Source organism: Tiliqua scincoides, chromosome 4, assembly GCF_035046505.1.
Source record: "Tiliqua scincoides isolate rTilSci1 chromosome 4, rTilSci1.hap2, whole genome shotgun sequence".
NCBI lineage: Eukaryota > Metazoa > Chordata > Lepidosauria > Squamata > Scincidae > Tiliqua > Tiliqua scincoides.
The window spans coordinates 110,146,683-110,159,687 of record NC_089824.1 but is presented as its reverse complement, the minus strand read 5'-3'; the positions used below and the strand labels follow the sequence as shown (position 1 = coordinate 110,159,687).

Below are 13,005 nucleotides of genomic sequence, written 5' to 3'. Positions count from 1 at the left end.
GGACCCCAAGAATGGATACTAGGATATAGCTGCCCAGCTTTGCAAATGAAATCTATCCCTTTAAGAGAATCCAAAAAGCTCAGGGAAGTTCTTGTTATTCTGTGCTGCTGCTGCTGCTACTGCTGGCTGCAAAGCAGCCCTCTCCTGCACCTCCCTGCCTCCCAGCTGTATAAAAAGGAGGACTCCAGGAGTTCAATTTCACAAGGAGCTGGTGAATGCTGCTTGTGCTCCTAGAGCAGTGGCTTTCAAGGGGCAGTGGTGCAGCAATGGAAGTGCTGGTGACTTGCCTGCTCTCTGTCTGGGTGGTGTGGGGGGCCTTTGGAAGCACTGTCCATCTCCACAAGATGAATGACCAGGCTGGCAGATGCATCTATTCCTTCACAGTGCCCAGTGCCAATGAAGCCAGCTGTGCTGACCCAGGTGAAGCCATGACAGCTATCCAGGCTCTCCGGCAGGAGAGCAGTGCCCAGCAGCTGGAACTGGAGTCTGCCAAGGCGAGACTTGGACTCCTGGAGAACCTGGTGAACCAGCTACATGGGAGCCAAACTGGAAGAGGTGGTTCTCTCTCCGTGGTGGGGTTGCTTCAAAAAGAAGTGGAGAGCTTGAAGAGGGAGCAAGCCCAGAGGGATGCCCAAGTCAGCAGGCTGGAGTCTACCATCAGCAATCTTCTCCTAGACAAGTCTCTCTTAGAAGAGGACAAGAAGCAGTTGCAGGAAGAAAAGGAGAAGCTGGAAAGGCAGCTGGAGACCAGCATCCAGGACATAGCTCAGCTGAGAGCTAATCAGTGTCCTCAGGCTGGAGAAGCACCCAACGTGGACTCCTTCCAAGGTTCTAAAGAAGGTAATGCTGGAGGCCATTCATTCAGCTAGCAAATGCCTTTCTTAGAAATCTGCTGGCAGGGATTGCCTGAGCTGTAGATCATTTATTAGGTTATTTTACAGTGTGTATCCAGTGTCACTTAGACTAGAGGATATGGTTCTGTCCTCTATTTGGAGGGAGAAGAAGAGCCAAAGGGGAGACTGTAGCAGACAAGGCTGTGTGTATTCACAATGTTATGACTGTACCAGGCAAGCATGCAATTGGGTCAAAGAATGACAGTATCGGCATTCTCTATTTTTGCCCTCAGGTCTAGACAGATCAGCTTGAAAGTAGTCAGAAGTAGACCACCTTCCTACTCCCTGTTTTGGCTATCATGCCAAACAGTTGCTGAAACAATACTTTCTGCAATAATTTGCCTAATTCTTTTTTTAAATTAAAAGCAACCTAAGTCACACCTGGCCCATCATACATCCCAATTTGCATCATGTGAAGAAGTTTGCTTTTTTCCCTGCTATGATCTTACTACCAGTCTGTTTTATTGGATGACTCTGAGTTCTGGTGATAGGAAGAAGGGAGAAAAAATTGTCTCTTTCTCTCCACATTGTTCAGCATGTGATAAAAGCCAGAGGGTTATAAAATGGCTCTCTCTCACTTTTGCTCTTACTCTCATTTGCTTTCAAATCTATAAAGCTTCAAATGCTTTAGTCATTCTTCATAAGGAAGATGCTTAAACTTTTGAGCATTTTAACAGGCTCCTTCCTCCTTTTACCAGCTGTACAGTGACATTTTTCAGGGGATGAGATGGGCAACCCAACAGACCTGGACAGTCTCAATAGGACCCCTGCCATAGTTTGTGTGTGTGTGTGTGTGTGAAAGATGAGGATCCTAAGAATGGACACTAGGATATAGCTGTCTATCTACCCATTTTTGCAAATGAAATATATCTCTTAAGAGAATACACATACAGAGTACTGTTTTATTTGTAGAAAGATTCATAAGATTTTTTGTCTCAGACCTCCTGAGCTAGTCCTGGAGTAAATCTATTGCAATGATGGGTGTTTGGCCAAGTATGGCTGGAGAAAAGACTCCCCAAGAGAGATGCTTCTCTGCTATTCCCAAGCGTTGAGCCTTTCCCTTCTCCTTTGTCGTGACTCCATTCAGCAAGCCAAATACAGTGAACCTTGTTCCTGCCTCATAAATGGAGCAGGAACAGACCCAGCAGAAGTCATTAAGAAACTGCTAGTGAGCACAGCTTGTGTTCTATTTGTGCAGTGTTGTGAATGAGCCCAGACACCACCTATGGTGCTTGTGAAAAAGTCAGCCTCATTAAGTGCCCCAACACTGGGGATGTAGATGGCTGACCTCAAGAGGAGGCTAAATGTTACCTGAATGCCTCTTATGAGGTTTGTTTCAACACAGACCCTCTGACTCCGGAGCAGGCCTTTTTAAAGCCATTGCATCATCACCGTACAGCAGGAATAGGAGTGATGGAATGCTGGAGCTGGTGTCCATCAGGGAGTATTTTTGGAATGGGATGCCTTGGCTGTAGTGCAAAAGCATCATCAGTCCAGGACACACCAGCAGCAAAGTTGCAGGATAACCATTCTGCTCTTCCATAACAGCTTCGATCAGTGTAGCATTTCCAGGCCAAGCAGCTTCTGTGTTCTGATTAAGTCTAGGGTAAAATTGCGCCAAAAAATTAGAAAGGCAAGGATGGTTGCCAACAGACCAGGAAGAATAGCTTGGCTAGGTTTATGCATTTTCAACCAGTTGCCAGAAAAGTCAGGCCATAGTTTTTCTCCTCAGCTTATTTTTAACACTTTTTACAAAGTGACAGCTATCTGTGCTGCTCCCTTGTACTCAGAGAGCTCCAATTCCAGGCCCCACCCAGATACCAACATTATTTTATTTCAAAATGTGATGACCGTAAAAGGGTAACAGACTTGGGGAGAACAGATGCAAAGAAGGAAGAGGCAGCTCCGGTGCTGTTAATAATTATGCAGGAGTGGGAATTTGGACAAGTGCAGGAGGGAGAAAAGGTGTGCCTTCCCAAGGTCCTCTTCTACATTAACTAGTCAGAGAATAGCAACCCTGCTCCCCTCTTTTGCATCTGTTCATCTCTGCCAGTTCACAGTGAAATTAAGAAATATCGTCTCACTCCCATCAACTTAGTCATGGACAGACACATTAAGTTGAGGGCTCAGCAGTGGAACTCTTGTTCAGTGCCAGGACTTTGTTCTGGAAACATATCAAGTAATTAGGGTCCATCAAAGGAGGAGGGTTGCCAACTTTTTGCTGCATAGCTCTCAGCAATTGAATAGATACAGATTTTTCCCTAAAATTTGTGCCAGGAAAACTTGTTTAATTTCTACATTTCAGGCTGTGGTTAAAGCTCCATAACCAGAAGTGTTTGTTTCTGGTGAGTAAGATAGGATTACAGCCTAAAGTCTTACTGAACACAATGGGCTTACTTTTGACTAAGGTAAAGAACACCATTTTTAAACACCTCTACCCATAACATAAAACTGCACCAAGATGCTTAATCTAGTAGTCCATCACCTGCTTCCTTTTCAACCAGATACTTCGGGGATACCCACAGGTCAGCCTGAAAATGCTCAGGTCAGCACCCTCCCCTGTTACATGAAAATCCCCTTTTCCCTTCAAAGTTGTGTTTTTATATCTGGTTATGTATTTTGGACTAAAATGCAGGCCTAAAACTTCTCTTACAGGCCACAAAAGGAGTCAAATCATAAGCTCACTCATTTCTCATGTTGTTGGCCACCTTCAGTCTGGAAAGACTCATTTTCTCTAGGGACACTGGAAATGTCTTTATTGTTTAAGTCAATCACTGAATATGCAAACACCTTAAGGGAGGAAGACTTTAGCAGCAAAGTCTAAATACCTAGCCTCCACCTATTGTTAACTAAATCACAGCCATTAAGCTACATCCTGACTCCAAAGTCCAGTACCAACAGGAAGCAAGCTACCCCCCCTCCCCCAGGATCAACCTTTGCTGATAGCTGATCTCTGGACCCTTCCACTGTTTTACATACTCCACATGTACCACTGTGTGTATACTGAGCATGCGCACAGCTCTAGGTCACATCCGGGTCATTCTAGGTCAGCCATAACCCTTTAAGAGGAAGCTCCAGTCACATGGTCTCTCTCTCTCTGGCTGCCCCCCAAGGCACAGGTCCTCCATAGGACTCTTCCACCCTCTCCCCCCAACCGCTTCCCAGGACAGGTAACTATATCTTGCGTCTGGAATCTTTTCCCTTCTATCCTACCTATTTCTCCCATTCTCCCCCATCTTAGTTAGCAACTGGGTTATGCAGACCAGGGACCCCTAAAATCCTTCCCTACAACCTATCCTTTTCTGATTCCTTCTCAGATGCACCAAATACACGGCACATGCAACCACCATAAAGACAGGTACACTAGACACAAGTACTAGAAACCTATACTTATCAATTCTCCATGTGCATTATGTTTACCTATGTGTTTTTGTAATAAAAATATAATCGTTGATTGAAAGTTATCTTTCTCCCAGTCTCCTCTTTAAGCTACAAGGGATTATCTCTGCATTACACTGTTTTGTTATTTAGCCTGTGATCCTGAGGTTTCCAAAAGGGTAATATAATAATTCCCCTTAAAAACAGCCCTTTTTGGTAACACCCCCCCCCCCCGTTTACTCCTAGTATCTGGTACTCAGAGTATATTGCTCTTGAACATGGAGGTTCCATTTAACTATCCTGATTATATCTGGAAAGAAGTCTAGCCTCCATGGATATATATTTAACCCCTTAAAAAATCCATCTAAGGTCTAGTCTGTGCCTGGAGCATAGGAGGTACATTGCTTTACACTATGTAGGGCCAGCTTGCTCAGTGTTGTCTGTGCTGCTTTCTGGCAGCTCTCCAGGGTTTCAGACAGGGCTGCTTCCCAGTCTGATCTGGGGATGCCAGGGATTGAACCTCAGATCTTAAACATGCAAAGCAGATGATGTACTACGGAGTGATGATCCCTTTCCCTGAGCAGCATGGTAGAATGGAGGGCAGGCAAATGCCACATTTCTCAGTGCCCCCTTTCATTAAAAAGTCCATGCAAGTAGAAAACAAGCACAAGAGACAAAGAACTTACGGGAACATTCCTCCCTGACATGTTGGCTTTCTATGTGCAAGGAGTTTTTGTGAATAGGGGAGCAGTCAAGTTGGTAGCCTCCATTTGCAGTTTGAAGTGCCACAGTCCATTCTGCTACACCTGTAGATCCAGTCCAAGCTAACAGCAACTCAAACACTCCTTTATTTGCTTACAAGTGGGACCTTGGTATCTGCAAGGAATATGTTCTTGGACCCTCTGTGAATACTGAAAACTGCAGATACCGAAATCTGTGGTTTTGACCCCTTTAAAGTTGCCTCCAGAGGGCTTTCTGAAGCCTGCAGAGTCACACACAGTCTCCTGCAGCCTCTGAGGGCTTCAGAATGGCCAAAAAAGCCAAAAAGTCAGAGGGCCTCCTAATGCCTTATAAGGCATTAAAAATGTCACTTCCAGTTTCCCTTGGGAAACCAGTAGTTTTTTATGACCGTTTCGATCATTCTGAAGCCCACAGTGGACGCAAGTGACCTCTGCAGGCTTCAGAAAGCCAACCAGAGTGACCGGTTGCCTTTGGAGGGTTCAGGTGGGGCCAAGTCATGACTCAACAGTGTCCGGGGAACCAGTGCTGAGCCAGATTTGTGGACAGAAAATCTGTGGATAAACAGGTTCCACCTGTACTTACATTTTCCCCAACAATCAATAACCACACTCAGCCTTCACACATCTCAAAGTAACAGGTTTGCTATCTTTTTGTCGCATCCTGGCAGCAGAAGCACAAGGGTGTGACTTGAGTAGGTGAATTGTACAGCTTTGGCAGATTTCATTTATTTTTTTGCCTACTCTGTGCATTGCTTGCTGTTACGTGAGATCTCTGTCTACACCTGAATTGTGGCCATTTTGTTTGTTTTCCTCCTCCCTCCCTGCAGTATCTAAGTGGGACACAGGACGTTTGGACTATCAAGAGCTGAAGTCAGAACTGGTGGAGGTTGCTGCATCCCATCTCTTCCAAGAAAGCCCCTCACCCAGCCACTCTGTTGCAGAAGCTGCAGAATCAGGTATGAAGACTACAATATCTCCTGTATTTTCCTGTTTATTTCCCTTCCAGCCTTCTTTTGTCATCCTTGATATTTCCTTCTAGCTCAATGGCGTTCTCTCATATTGTGTCACTTGCTAAGTTCACACTGAATGAGCTTAGTGTTTGATTTTGTTTGGGTTTATGCTTAGGAACAGGCTGCAGCTGGGGGCAGAGGACAGGTGGATTGGGTCTAAGGAAGAGGGCAGGTTTGGTGGTGGCAGCAGCCACTGAATCCTAACCCCCTTCCTGGACATGACCCCACTGTGCGGGTCTACTTCCACTTCCACCAGACATTTAGCTAATGCAAGCCTGAGTAGACCACCCCTGCACTGTAGATGGTTACCCTTGGATAAGGGAACAATCATTCCCTTACCCAGAGGAGACCTCCACAATTATTCTAGGTTTTTCAGGACTGGGTGAGACTCTAATGCATCTGACCAAGATTTTAGAATTAAAAGACTTTTTATAGCACCAGGAAACAAATAAATAGCAAAAGGGAAAGCAGACAATCAATCATAATAATACAAGCAAATGGGACATGGCTCCAAAATAGTTTTTCTTGTATCCAATAAAATGAAACACTTTTAACAGGGCTGGAAGCATCAGGAAGAAACTTTTGGCACCAAGGGTTCTCTGATAAGCGCCGCCACATTCCAAGGGCAGGTGTAAAATAACACTTCCCGTTTCTCAGGGGGTATCTTTCAGGGGTATCGTTACATGCCAAGTTCACATAAAGGGAATGGTGGCTTTTTTGCAGAAAAGGTGGAGTCTTGAGACATGCTTTTTAACACTGGAAAAGGGCAGAACAAAAGGCAACAGTAAGCTTAATTAGAGCAGAAATTGAATTTGTGCTAAACATTGTCCTTTTTACACCTGCATCAGGCGTTAACAAGACAACGTGTCTTAAGTCCAATATACTCAGGTGAGGTTGCACACACACATACACACACGGGTCTCATCAAAGATATTACATAGGTGCTTGATCAACCAGCAGACTCCCACACATTCCTTATTTCCTTCTTGTCTTACAAAAAGCCCCAGTCTGCTTCTTCTGTTCTCAAGAGACTCTTTGCTTTTTCTTCCTCTTATTTAGCTCACTTCTTATGGAGCAGCAGTTCCATAATAGCCCTATTTCCCAGTCAGCATTTGACATCTGTTTCAGATTTGGAATTCCATATGAAAATTCAAAGTTGGAGTGAGTCGTTCTTTTGGGTCTATTTGAGATGTTGGACCATCTCTAGAAAAATCAGACCATGCTCATTAACTTAAATCTATTCCTCATTAACAAGAGAACTTGAAATACCATATTACATGTATGGATTTGCGGAAAAAATCTGCCATTTGAAAACAAAAATAGTGATATATGATTTCTGAAACCTGCTTTTCTGACCAAAATTGAAATCTAGCCACCAAACTAGGAGCGTCCACATATAAATACACCCCAAAAGACTCCAACACAAATTTACTCAGGAATTAAGACATTCAAATGTTTGGATTCTGAGACATGGCTTTCACATACAAATTCAGAACCTGAACAAACTGCTCCAAGGGACCTTGTAGGTAGATTACTGGGTTCCTGCTCTAAACAACAGAGGCTGAAAAAGAAAAGATGGAAGAAAGAGGATCTTGCATGTGAGAAGGGGAAGACAGGATGAGGAAGAGCCAGAGCGCAAAGGCTACGTAGCCGAGGATCTAGGTCAGTGATGGCGAACCTTTGAGAGACCAAGTGCCCAAACTGCAACCCCAATGTTGGCATCCTTCAGTCTCGGAAGACTATGGTATCGCGCTCTGAATAGTGGTTCTGGAACAGAGTGTCCTCTCCAGTGTATGAAGCCTGGGTGAAGTAGATATGAAGAATAGACTGTTACCCATGCAGCAAATCCCCCCTCTCCATGTCGCTGAAATGGTCCAATGGAAAGGCAGAAGCCAATACAGTTGGAACCCCAAAACTACAACCCCAAACCCACTTATTTATCGCAAAGTGCCAACACAGCAATTTAACCTGAATACTGAGGTTTTAGTTTAGAAAAAACAACTCATACATTAACATCTTTTACCTATTATTACTTGTAACCTGTAATGAACTTTTCCTCTAGGAATTTGTCCAATCCCTTCTTAAAGGCATCTAGGCAAGTCGTCATCACTGCTTCGTGTGGCAAAGAGTTCCACAGAGTGATTACATGCTGGGTAAAGAAATATTGGCAGGGAGGGGGTGGCTGCAAGGCCTTGCCACTGCTCATTTTCTCAAATTTTTTTTTTAAAAAAGCCCCACCCACAGAAGTGGGCTCTAAGGCTGCAATCCCAGCCACTCTTTCCTAGGAGTAAGCCTCATTGACTCTAATGGGGCTTACTTCTGAGCAGACACACACAGGAGTGGGCTCCAAGGCTGCAATGCCAGCCACTCTTTCCTGGGAGCAAGCCCTATTGACTGTAATGGAACTGACTCCTGAGTAGACATGCCTAGGATTGGGGTCTGGCAGTCCAATCCTAGCCACACTTTCCTGGGAGTAAGCCCATAGACTTTAATGAGACTTACTTCTTAGTAAGGCAGGACCAGCACCACATGCAGGGCTGGCGCCCCAAAGCCCACAGCAGCCACTTCACTGTGCCCGCCCACTCGCCGCACCCTCATTGGAGGGGAGGGAGGAAGCGCTCCCATTGGGCTGCTGGGCAGAGGGGGAGTGATATGAGAAATGTCCCCTCACAGAGTCTCTCAGCCTTCCTCCTCCCCGTGGCCTGGCTGGATGGGGCGCCTTGGGAGCAAGCCTGGATCTCCCTGTTCCCCCTGCTGTCTGTTCCTTTCGCCCCCTTGGCCTCAACCCTCCCTCCTTTGCCCCGGCTGCTGCCAAGCAGGAGGAGGCTGGCTTTGCAGCTGCGCGGGCTCCTCAGCCTTCCACGCCAGGCACACAGCCTAGAGGCTTACGCCTTTTTGGGGTGGAGGAGCGCCCCCTCAGTGGGTTGCTGGCCTCACCTTGTTTTCCCCCCCTGCCCTGGCCAGGCAAGGCTCCCCCGATGCCTCCTCACTCTCCTGCGGTAAGGCGGGGCAGGTGGGGGACTGCTGGGGCGACAGCGCGCGTGCCCACAGAGAGGGTTCTGCGTGCCCTCTCTGGCACGCGTGCCATAAGTTCGTCACCACTGATCTAGGTTCTTCTGATCTAGGAGAAAGCTTCCAGGTGAAAGAGGACTGGCATTAGGCCAAATTCATTGGGAGTCTCAGCCAGAGAATAGGTTCGAAGGGTCTAGACCCCTGTCCAAACAATCACTCAGGATACTTGTATGTGTGTGTAGAGGCATTTGCTAGACTCTCCCTAGAAATGAATTCCAAACCTTTACAGTCATTCCAGGGTAACTAGAAGGCTGAACTGAAGAGCAAGGTATACAGTTCGGGATTTCCAGGCCCGACCAAAAGCTGAAACTGGTTTCACACATGATCTATGGCACACCAATTACTAGAGAAAATTAGAAAAAGTGACATTTTATTTTGGGAGTTTGAAGATTGCCTCATATCACAGGTTAGCATTCCAGCTAATGATTTTCTTCTGCAAACAGGACAAGGGTGCTTGCAAAGCTTTTTTGTTTGTTTGTTTAATATTTCAACCCACCAAAAATCGACTCACAACCCCCTGATGGGACTTGACCCCCAGTTTGGGAAACACCTTGTTAGAACAAAAGACTCAATCAAGGCACATGATGAAGCAAAAATGTGGGTGGCTGGGGAAATATGTAATGTGCCTATACAACAGAAAAGGCTGGCAGGATGCTGGGTGGAGAAGGCATTGCTGCTTTGTTCTTTTAGCTTCCAGGTTCTATTAACTGAATTTTCTAAGGTAGCAACCTGCCTGATTGGATCTGATGAGAAAGACCCATTGTCTGCTGGACTCTTCCCTTCTCTGGGCTGAAATAAGGCAGTTACATAAAGCTCTCTTTGGTGCATTTTCAGAGAGGCAAAGTTTCTGCTCTGCTGAAGCAGACACCTCCAAGAACATATTCTGGCCTAGCTATTTTGTTTGCACACTTCCAAAATGGAGTCTGCTTGGCCTCCACAGTCCACATCAATGGTGGTGGTAGCAGTTGCTTTGCTTGCAGCAGGTCTAAGGTTGAATGTTGATCTCTCTCTCTCTCTCTCTCTCTAATGAAAAACTTCAGGTAGCAAAGCTGCTATCATCTCTGCAATGGCTGCTGCTAGTCAGAGGAAATAATAGTAATGTAGACAGATTATTAGACAGATAATGTAGACAGGTCTGACTTAGTAAGGCAGCTTCATATTTGTTCCCTGTTCATTGGATCTCTAACTAATTGTGACAATTCACCTGGTCTGCCAAGTTAGGGATACCACCTTCTCATGCATTACATTTGCACAGGTAGAGGTGAGAAAAGGGCTTTTGACTCCCACTCACCTGTAAGACTGTCATTTTAAGGAAGTACCATCTCTCACAAGAGTATACTCTGTAATGGGACTGTATAACTAGCTTGCTTATTTTCTTAAGCAGGTTGTGGAACGCTGGTGTGGATTGGTGAACCAGTGACCTTCCGTAGGGCAGAGAACATTGCTGGGAAGTACGGTGTGTGGATGAGGGACCCAGAACCTGTGTCTCCATACACCCATGAGACAACTTGGAGAGTTGACACCGTTGGCACAGACGTCCGCCAAGTCTTTGAGTATGATGACACAGAGCAGTTCATGAAAGGCTACCCTTCTAAAGTATATGTTTTGCCCAGATCCATGGAAAGCACTGGAGCTGTTGTTTATCGGGGCTTCCTCTATTTTCAGATGCGCAAGTCCAGAGTATTAGCCAAGTATGACCTGAAGACTGAAGTAATTACAGTCCAAAAGGAACTACCCAATGCTGGCTACCATGGACAGTTCCCCTATTCATGGGGTGGATATACAGACATTGATCTAGCAGTGGATGAGATGGGGCTATGGGTGATTTATAGCACTGAAAATGCCAAGGGGGCCATTGTGCTGTCCAAGCTGGATCCAGAGACACTGGAGATCGAACAGACCTGGGAGACCAATATCCGCAAGCAGTCTGTGGCCAACTCCTTCATGATCTGCGGCTCCTTGTACACCATCAGCAGCTACTCATCCCCTGAGGCCACTGTGAATTTCATTTATCGCACCAGCACAGGAACCAGTGAACCAATGAACATCCGTTTTGAGAACCGCTACAGATACAGCAGCATGATAGATTACAACCCTGCAGAGATAAAACTCTTGGCTTGGGACAACTTCAACATGGTTGCCTATGATGTCAAGCTTTCCAAAATGTGATGAGCTTAGAGAGGCTGGAAAAAGGAAGATCTGACTGGCTGAAGGCAGAAAATCCATATGGTTCATTTCCCCTCCCCCATTAATATAGGCACAAACTAGTGGCAAATTCTCCTCCACAGGCCCTCTTGAAACAGGAAGCAGCACAAGAAGACTAACTCAGATGAACTCTGCTTCTGTGCAATTCATTTCAGTGGAGCTTGTGGAGGAGGCCTTCCCAGTGGAGTGCATCCCATTGGTCAGATCTATCCATCTTCCACCTTGCTGCCCCTCATGACAACCAGTGCCATCTGCTTCAGTGTGGTAGGGTGACTCTGCATCTCAGTGTCTTTGCTAACTAGAACTAACAGGTGGGGTACCAAATAGGACATCCATCATGCAGAGCAGAGAATTCAGGTTGGGTACGTTGGTGATAATCAGGGCAGAATTAAAATGAAGGCAAGGATGTTGTTTTGTGGCTTGTTCCAGGTAAGGATGCAGCAAGAAAGGCTTCAACACCAGCAAGTGTTTATTGACAGACAATATTACAGCATTTTGCCCCCTTTCTGTCTTCCCTCCATTTTGCCTCTCCCCCTCCTCTACCATTCTATTAGGACCTTCTAGGGGCAAATTTATGAAAAACAAACTGGGAAGGGACTGCAGCTGTTAGGATCCAACATACTCTTCTGGCTATATTGCGTCCCATCTCTGGGACACAGTTCTATCCTATACAGAAGTCCCCCTGTATATATGCCTGCACCCCTGTTACTTGCACCTGAAAATGGTGCATTCATCACATAATATTTGTGCACTGATCATTATCATGAAGGCAAACTACCTGTTTTGCTGCAGTCAATAGGCTGATAGCTCCTTCATCAGTGGAAAGTACCCTGAGGAGAGCACAAATTGAGTGAAAATGGGAATACTTAATCCTTCCCACCAGTTGATTTTCCCCTGAAACACCTGTAACTCCACATAATTCTAGACTCATGCTTATGAAATAAACAGGTCCAGGACACTGGAGGAAGTAAAAACTTCTGGAAGCAATGCAGCTGGCAGGGTGAAGCTTAAGCTCTTCTTTGTTGCAAATTGTCTTTTTCTCTGGGCAGTGGAATAGAGGCTGCTGGTCCTTTGTTACACACAGCAGAAACTTAACATTGCAACTCTATGCAGTCACTTCTCTTTATATACGAATTAGTGATCCAGGAGGGGCAGAATTGCCACCTACTTCTCCTTATCTGCAACTCTGTTCCATTACCTGTGAATACTGTGTTGGTACATTTGGGGTGGGGGGGGCTCAGTGCAGCTATGAACAGGCAGGCAAGCAGGGGTGAAAGAGGTTGCGGGGGGAGGAGGAGAGACAGTAGCTTCCTCATGAGCAGAAGGCAGCACCAGCACCTAGCAGGGGGGTGGGCTGCGAGGAGGAAGAGACAGTATACAGTATAAGGCCTATTGGGAAGGGAGTTTTGATCATCATGTTCAGCCAATTATACGCCTCCCTTTTTAGAAAGTTGTCTGGATTGGGTCAATTTCTGCATCAAATGGGCATTGGTGTTGGCCCGTGGAAAATTGTCGGACACATTTGTGTCCACTTCCAGACTTGCTTCACTATATCAAGGATTCCAGCTGAACCTTTGCAACCCTGGTAGTGATGAGAGGTCGATGATAAGCAGTCTCTGGTAGGCTACCTGAGGGCTGCTTTGGGACTGGAGCAAGCTCACAGAAGGATCCAAGAGACAGGTAAAGAGGAGGATGGGTGAAGCAACC

The 13,005-nt window shown here is 45.9% G+C and overlaps 1 protein-coding gene across 5 annotated transcripts in view; it reads left to right on the top strand.

Moving 5' to 3' along the window:
* The window catches only part of LOC136649575 (vesicle-associated membrane protein 4), a 44,853-nt gene extending 32,344 nt beyond the window's left edge, over positions 1–12,509 (top strand). For 2 of the 5 annotated variants that reach the window (XM_066626319.1, XM_066626318.1), the window contains exons 8-10: positions 385–840; positions 5,839–5,967; positions 10,475–12,509. In XM_066626319.1, the coding sequence (XP_066482416.1) occupies positions 385–840; positions 5,839–5,967; positions 10,475–11,262 (1,373 nt within the window). In that variant the 3' untranslated portion in view covers positions 11,263–12,509. The remainder of the gene's footprint in view (positions 1–384; positions 841–5,838; positions 5,968–10,474) is intronic. The other 3 variants (XM_066626322.1, XM_066626320.1, XM_066626321.1) reach the window with 3 other exon arrangements.
* Positions 12,510–13,005: the final 496 nt, after the last annotated feature.